Consider the following 8378-nt stretch of genomic DNA (forward strand, 5'->3'; position numbering starts at 1 on the left):
AACTATTAAATTTTCTAGATGCTTATTGTTCTTCGACTTTTTGTATTAAGTTGTTAGTGATGTGCTAAGGATTCGTCAAATACTGATCAATTTAATCTAGTAAATATTACTATTTTGTATTCTTACATGTTTGAATTTTTTTTGTGAATAAAATTTATACATAATTATGCAGTTTCTATGAAAAAAATTATATAGAGTATATAGACAATTATATATATAATTTATTTGACATATATTTTACACAAAGTTTTATATATACGTGAAAATTTGAGCTCGGTTCGAACTCAAACTCGGTTAAAATTATTGGACTCAAATTTAATAACAATTTTAGGCTCAAGGCTGGGTAACCAGGAGCATAAAATGATGGAATGGAATTTAGGTGGAGAATTGAGAAGAAAGAAGAATAAGAAAGGGGAGGGAGAGGGAGAGACATCGCTCTTTTTACTTTTTAAGCTTAAAAATGTCCTCTATTGCATCCAGCGCCAGGCCCCATGGATTCACTGTATTTCTTCTTCAAATGTTTTGCATTTACCATTCGCTGGCCACTAAAGCAATAAAGAAAAGATTCAAGGCCTGGTTACTTGTTTTTGTTTCTGGGTTTCCTCGGAAGTTCCTAGAGGCATCTATTTCATGTATTTCGAAGAGGAGAGTGTACGAACCTCTTAGAAGCCTGGAGAGAAGGAGACTCTTGTTAGTCAATACCCATTTTTTAATAATTTCTGTTGAAAAACTTCAAATACTTGGGAGAAATTCAGAAAACTTTGAAAAGGAAAACTGATCCAAGATGTCACAGCACACATCGCAAAGGCCACTGAAAGCATTTGGATTGCGGTAGCAAGCTTCTGTAATTCAAACATGCCATACACAAATAATTGATAAACTACAAAGCTATTGTTTGAACAAACATTCACCCACGGAAAACTGTTTTGAAGACCTCGGTTGAACATTCACCCCTCGTATTGTCTGTTGAACAAAGAAATGGCAGCAGTCTTATTACAAACTTTCAGTATTTTCTCATTCTCCCTCTAAATACATTACACACTTCAACATTTTTGGCAGACACTTGCCAGAAACACAAAATAATTACATCCAGAATTGCGAGACAACAGATCATACACCTTGTGTTCTAATATAGCCAGCAGGATTGCCTGCCTTATTCGTAAAACAAATAAATATAGAGAACATCAACTGGAATCATACATTGAACAATGTTGACTCTTCCTTCTCCAACTAATAAAGAATCATGCGGCACTGCAGCAACTGCCAAGCGTTGCAGGGTGACTTCATTTATCCAAGCATTAACTATCCAGATACTTTTTGTTTCGCTGCAGTCCCACAACCGAAAAAATGTAACAAGTCGTCTTCTATCTACAGATCACATCCTCATCAACCATAACCTTTGTCCTTGCATGCTTGGACAGGCATCCCAACGTTTCACTCTACTTTCCACCGTATGATTGTTACCTGGAAAAATGTTCTTCTCAGCTAATTACAGTCTAATCCGCATTCCTCCAATACTGGTCCATCTGACTTAGCCAAGAATGGATCGATTCGTACCCACAACAGAGAGAATATTGAAGCAAGGAGAATCGACCAGACGACAATGATTGTAGGCGTCCTGTTTTGCCTTCCCAGCAAACCTTTCAGGAAAGGATAGAGGTGAACAATCACCCAGAAGGCAAAGAAGAGCTTTCCAAACAGCGGTCCCCACGATTCATACCCATTATTTATTGCATTTGAAATACCAGCCACAACACCAATTAGATTTATTATAAGAAGGGTTGTAGGTGGGATCAGTAGTGTGGTCCACTTGAAAGCATACAGCTCTGAAAACTGATCATCATCTCCAGCTTTCGATGTGACAGTGAAATTGGTGTCAACACCTGCAAGAACCTTCAACAATCCCTGAAAAACTGCAAAAAGATGTGCAGAAACACCTCCAATAACCCAAAACTGTTCATTTCTCCACCAGTCATCAATGCCAACACCACTCCATCTCATTTCCAAGATACCAGTGGCAAAGATACAGATGAAAAGTGACAGAAACCATAAGCTAGCAACGTTACTAAGCTGCACAAACAAACAAATAAACTTCTTCAGGACAACATCGTTATAGTATCTGAAGTGTAGCAGAACAGGTGGTAATAGATCTTTTTACCTCTGGAGTGATAAATTTGCCAGTGAGCAAGCAAACAGCAGGTAATGTACAGTAAGCCAGCAAAGGAATGGATGTCCATGGATATATTGTAGCATTGATGTAAGAAAAACGCTCCAGCCATTTTAGCCCACCTCCATACCCATACCAGAGAGGACAGTGCCGGCTCAGAAAAATCTCCACAGAACCAAGAGCCCACCGAAGTACTTGATGTAAACGATCAGAAAGATTTATTGGAGCAGATCCTTTAAATGCAGGCCTTGAAGGAATGCAATATATGGATCTCCAACCATGACAATGCATTTTAAAACCTGTCAAGATATCTTCTGTAACAGAACCATAGATCCAACCAACCTAGACAAAGGTAAAAAGAACAAATAGGTAAATGGTGGAAGACTGGCAATCAAAATGTATATGAATATTGAACCAGACAGGGTCAGCCACGTTACTTCTTTTCCCCAGTCAGTCTTATCTTCATAGCCGCAGCTAATGACATGAATGGCTTCTTTAAGCAAAGAAGCTGGACTAGCACTTTTCAACGCTCCACCATTCTCGAGCAGTGTCGAAGCAACAAATACAGGAGACTGCCCATATTTCTTCTCCAATTTTTGCTCATATGTAAGACCTTTGTCACGCTCACTTCCTGAGTATCATATCGAGTTAGGACATCCAAGAGAAACAATAAAGTCAGAAATTATTGTCCTAGACACTGCTCTTACCTTCAATTCCTTCTTCAATACCCTCCAAAGCAAAGACAGGAGCTCCACCCTCGCCTCTTCTTGAAGTTTTCTTTTTCTTCTCTTGCTTAGCTTTGGTCTTCTTCTTCTTCTGCCCACTACAACAACTACAGCAGCACCACTTAGGCAAACAGTTGCAGGTTCTTGTTGGTGGTTTCTTTGTTTTTGGAGCATCAAGCCCATACAAGGCCTGCCTTCTGAAAACACATCCCGTCCCGACGTAAATGGGACCTTGTATTCCATCCAAACCTTTCATATTGATCTGTGCCACCAGAAGACAGTGATGGTTACTATGCCATGGATTTTGCCTCACAGAAACTAGGCACTCTAGAGTAAATATGTCTATGTTTCTACTTATTAATATACTTACATCAAAGAAGACAGTGTTCCTATTGGCATATCGATCATGTCGATCAATACCAACGAACCTTTGTGGGAACTGCACATAACATACTTTCTTTCCTAGGAGGGGGTCCATCATAAAGCACATGGCCTCTCTGAGAGCCTTACTATTGTTGATGTAGTGATCACAATCCAAATTCAAAAGATAAGGTGCATTTGTGAGCACAGCAGAGACTCTGACCTGGTAAAGAAAAAACACAACAAGAGAATCACTGTAACAGCATGGACATGGATATGTTTTACAAAAACCATAATCAGCAAACCAAGTTATGAAAGAAGCCATACGAAAAAAGAAAATTAATTACCAGAGCATTCATAGCACCAGCCTTTTTGTGGTGATTGAAGCCAGGCCTCTTCTCTCGAGAGACATACACTAAACGGGGCAACTCGTTTCCTTCAGTGTCATGCCCACCACTTTGGCCCAGGAAGACCTGCATATCAGAGATTAAAATCCACTTCACATTGACTACAAGAAGGTGAGAGCATTACAAGCATAAATTTAAACAAAAGAACAAGAAGTTGATTAAAAAAAGATACCTGAATCATCCCAGGATGGTCTCGGACATTGTTCCCAGGCCATAGTGTGCCATCCTGCATTGTCCACCCTTCCTCTGGAACTTTGTGAGCCTTTGCAACCAGCGCATTGATACGAACCTTGAACTCTTCGTACTCTCTCTGCATGTATTGAATGCATCCAAATCACATTACAGAAAGTAATGAGTTAAGACAGTAAACTAATAAATGTAGGCAAAATAAAATCAATGATGAAGTCTACGTAGTAACTGTTTCCCATACCTTCATGGCCCTCCGTTCTTTGACAAATGAAGGTAAGACCTTATCCTTGAGATAATCAATCTTTTGAGCGAAATACCACTCAGGTGCCCTTGGCTCAATATTGAATTTCTTACAGAAAGGAACCCACTTCCTTGAAAACTCTGATGTCTCTGAGAGTGCTTCAAAGGTGAGCATTGCCGCACCATCATCAGATACATAGCAAGAAACTTTGTCAACAGGGTAATCGACTGCAAGGATGGAAAGTACAGTGTTTGCAGTAACCAGCGGAGGTTCTTTTAGGGGATCCACTGTACTCACATATATATCAACTGGAGAGAGTTGTGATGGTTGTCCTTCCTTCTCATACCTAACACATAACATTTGTCAGGACAGGATTCCAATTGAATAAGAGAAACACAAAAGCTACCTGGAAGCTGAGTGGGTGGCAAAACCAACCTTAGGGAGAGTCTGTCAAGATAAGTTTCACGATCAATGGGCAGCCACTTCGGAAATTGATCAAGAATCCATGAGGCAGCAAACCAAATTTCACAGATAACAGATATGAGCCACAATGCGTAGGCATCATTTACAGGATGTGTAACCCGATAATGGAAGAAAAACCCCAAAACCACGAGTCGGATAATAATAATCATTCTATAGGGGTTGATTTGGCTTGATGGAATAGGCAACTTTCTTGATAATGGTTGTCTGGCCTCATCCATTCTGATCATAAGAAAGAATAGATAAGATCACCCACATTGCCAACTAAATTGGAAAAGGAGACAATGAAGCAGGTGAAGTAAATAATTCAAGTAGAATATATCAACTATTGCACAACGAAATCATTGATAATGCAAATTAAAAAGGCTATGTATCTATTTGCAACATGAGCAAGCATGATTTTCAGCTGGTTGCTACTGTATAGCCATTGTTACCAGAATCACCATAGTAACATAAACAGATTCTAGAGAGTGAGAAAAAAGGTAACATTAACATAACCAATAACTTCACAGGTATGTTTAACAATTGGTAAGAGTAGAAAGATTTAACTCATCAAACCAGAAAAGAGTTACACCCTACAGTTAATCCATTATAAGTTGGATTATAGAAAATGGTGACCAGCCATTGGCCAGAATACAAAAGAATCAACAGTGGACTTTACATATAAATCATCAAAATTTCCGCATAATCAACAGAAATTCCCATTACCAAATCATATGAAGTGAACTCTCTTTTTCAGTGAACTCCACTAAAGATGTGTTTTATTATATATGCTGAAATGTAGGACTTACAGGGGTAGATCTGGTCCATCACCATCATTATCCCAATCTTTGACACCACTTTCATTCCGCATCACCTGCAACTTTTCTTGCTTTTGCTTCCAATGCTCCACCCTCTCCTTCCAAGCAACACTTCCATAACCATATGCAGCCAAGTCCTTGGAGGGATCCATGGATCTGGGTTGAACTGCCACAGAAGACAACAAACTTCCAAAATTCAATAATCAAATGATACAAGCACACAATTCACAAATACAAACTTTCACTAAATCTAAGAAGAATTACACATCAAATGCACAGAAAGAGGTAGATAGAAAAAATTAAAGATCCAAGTACCTGGAAGGCTAGGATCTGCAAAGGGAAGAGGGTGAATTCTTTTTCCCCCGCCACCCATGAAAGAAGGGACCAGAGCATGCTGTTCTGGAGGAATGTCATCAACCTGATCACAAAATCATTACACATATAGGAGAAGTATTAGCATTAAACAAAAAGGAAGGAATTAACAGACCAAAGAAAATATCCAGTTCTCAATAGTAACAATAAAAAAGTGAAAAGCATCTCCGAGAAATTTGTAGCACATTATCAAAAAAAGCAACGAAACCAGTTCATCGGAAAAAAAAAAAAAAAACTTGAAGAAGGATTTTGAGAGAGAGAGCATTAAAGTACCATCTGGCCATTGGTGAGCAAAGGGACTCGAGGCATTGTATGAACTACTTGAGGCATGTCCACATCACCAGCTCGGCCATAACTCATGTGACCCTGGAGCATGGCCTCAGTAAGATACTGCATGTCCTGCTTGTCTCTTCCCGAAAAATTAAATTCATTCTCCAGATCATCAATATCATCTTCTTCTTCATCACCAGAAACTCTGGCGCACCCTAAAAATGTCAAATTTTCGAAAAGCAATAAGCAAGAAATATATTTGGTCATAATAAAGTGTCGTGCTTAAAAGACAACAGCAGGAGGAAGACTCGAAGGAAGATTTGTAAGAATTGCCAATAACATTTCGAAAATCAGAATATCTCAGAACTCCGGAAAACAAATTTCCAGTCAACCACAAAGGGAGATAATTTAAGATATTGTAGAAGAGATGGACACAAAATGTCATTACCTTTGAGACGTTTGAATCTGGTTTTGCACTGCGGGCAGACCTGGCTTCCTTCTCTGCGCTCATACTCATAGCAGGTCCTGCATACTGGAAATGCGCACTCGTTGCAAGCAACGAAGAGTTCCCCATCAACTGTAAGTCCAACATCATCACCGCAAATCTGGCAGATTTGCCCGCTGAGAGGCTGAAGCGGCTTCGGCTACACCAAAAGGAGAAAAACGAAAACAGAAGTGAACAACACGACATAATCTTTAACAGAAAAAAGCAACTGAATTTGGACTCGTAGAACACAAATGAGGAAGTTAAACTCCAGCAGAACCCTACGTTTGCTTTCCATCATAATAAAAAAACATGAATAAACCCGACTTACGGCAGACTCTCCTTCACGACGGATGACAACGAGTTCATTCCGGTTGTGAGAACCAGCAACTAATCCGGCACTAGCTTCCATTGCTAGGGAATCGAGAAATCAGTCACTCAATTTAATTTCCACAACCAGATCTGTCGATTAGGTCGATTGTCAGATGACAAAAAATATTCAGATCTTCTCTACGAGTGTACCAAAGGAATACGCGATTCAGGGAAAAAGGAGCCGCCCGATCTGGACGAAATCTCTGTCTCAGTAGCGAAAGTGAAGCTCCCCCATCTGAGTATGCAGGAGATGGGGAAGCTTTCTGAGAGGCCACTGAAAGTCTTGTTTGTCTCTCTTATTGTTCTTTGCTTCTTACCCCGACCGAAACAAGAAAAACACCTTTTTCAGTAAAAACGTCGAGCATCTCCAATGCAGAAACTCCGAGAAGAACAAAATAGAATGGACGAAATTGTAAAGGGGAGGAGAGAAAGAAATAAAAAATTAGAAGCAAGAGATGCTTCCTCCTGCTGGACTTTCATCTGCCACTGGTAGAGAGCTTTATCAACATTTCCGCCGACACAGCTACTGCGTTAAAACACACCTCATAAAGCAAGACTAACTAATACAACTAAAGAGAGAGAAGGGCGAGAGGGGAGAGGGAAGCAGGATAGAAGGTAGAAACGAGTGACTTTAACAGCAGTGAAAATTCAGGTCAATGCCCGGAATACAACCCCATTAAAAAAAAAGAAAAAAAGAGAGAAAACTTCATAGCTGTTGCAATTGCAGGTGGGCATTAAAGATAATATAATAAAGAAGGTAAAAACTCCAGCCTAAAAAACGAGTAGAAAGAAAACGGAGCAACGGAGAAGAGGAGAAGATATAAAAAATCGGAAGGAGAAGAAGAAGAAGAGTGAAAAATTAAAAGCAGAAAACAGGTGTGCACATGTGGGTTTCAGCGGTCACATCGGGAGAGAGGGGCAGGTGCCCGTTAACCCAGGGACCCCACGAGCAACTCTTTCCTCTCCTCCCCCACCCCCGCATTTTTTCTATGGATCGTCTTCTTCAACCTCCGTCCCTCGGCTTGTCCCTGCTCTGCTGGCTCGGATACTCGCCAAGGCAGCCGCTTTATTTGACTCGAATTTCTAATATATTTCCCCGGGAGGATGCGCTGTGCCTTCACTGCGCTCTGACTCCGTTTACATGTATTTATCAATTATTCTGGTTTCTGAGTTTGTGAAGTTGGGTTCACAAACACCACCAAGATATCTTCGTCTGTTCTTTGATAATTATAATTAAGGATAATTAAGGAGCAAGCTGAAGGAGAGAGAAAATGGGGTATTGGTGAATCCTTCTTACGTTTTTTTACATGAGATTTGATATTGGTGATGGGCCGTGAGCGTAACGGAGATTTCATAAATAATTGAAAACTCATAATATTAAAATCAAGAACAGGAAGGGCACACTTGTTCTTCTTCTTCTCTATTTATTTATAAATTAAATTTCCAGGAAAAAAGAAACATTAAATTAAGGGAAAAAATTAGCACTAGAATGGAGAAGCGAGACTGGGGAA

At 39.8% G+C, this 8378-nt stretch overlaps 1 protein-coding gene across 1 annotated transcript; it reads right to left on the reverse strand.

Annotated features, from left to right (window-relative positions):
- Positions 1-924: 924 nt before the first annotated feature.
- On the reverse strand, positions 925-7608 carry LOC137949645 (probable cellulose synthase A catalytic subunit 5 [UDP-forming]). Its single transcript, XM_068795760.1, has 14 exons — positions 6827-7608; positions 6460-6655; positions 6015-6226; positions 5685-5787; positions 5361-5535; positions 4525-4791; positions 4090-4435; positions 3832-3969; positions 3600-3725; positions 3263-3475; positions 2875-3154; positions 2605-2798; positions 2159-2509; positions 925-2070 (listed from the first exon to the last, which is right to left on the reverse strand). Exons 1-14 carry the CDS (start codon positions 6905-6907, stop codon positions 1486-1488), a joined length of 3267 nt encoding a protein of 1088 aa, XP_068651861.1. The 5' UTR covers positions 6908-7608; the 3' UTR covers positions 925-1485.
- Positions 7609-8378: the final 770 nt, after the last annotated feature.

This window comes from Aristolochia californica, unplaced genomic scaffold, assembly GCF_029961685.1.
Source record: "Aristolochia californica isolate CCGP_79_NKW_82.1479 unplaced genomic scaffold, dmAriCali1.0.hap1 SCAF_14, whole genome shotgun sequence".
Lineage (NCBI taxonomy): Eukaryota > Viridiplantae > Streptophyta > Magnoliopsida > Piperales > Aristolochiaceae > Aristolochia > Aristolochia californica.

Coding starts and splice junctions, on each gene's coding strand:
- LOC137949645 (XM_068795760.1), bottom strand. CDS start 6,907: ATGGAAGCTAGTGCCGGATTAGTTGCTGGTTCTCACAACCGGAATGAA. Junction 5,536..5,684: donor TGCAGATCCTAGCCTTCCAG/GTACTTGGATCT, acceptor CTTCTGTGGCAG/TTCAACCCAGATCCATGGAT. Junction 2,510..2,604: donor AGACTGACTGGGGAAAAGAA/GTAACGTGGCTG, acceptor ACCTTTGTCTAG/GTTGGTTGGATCTATGGTTC.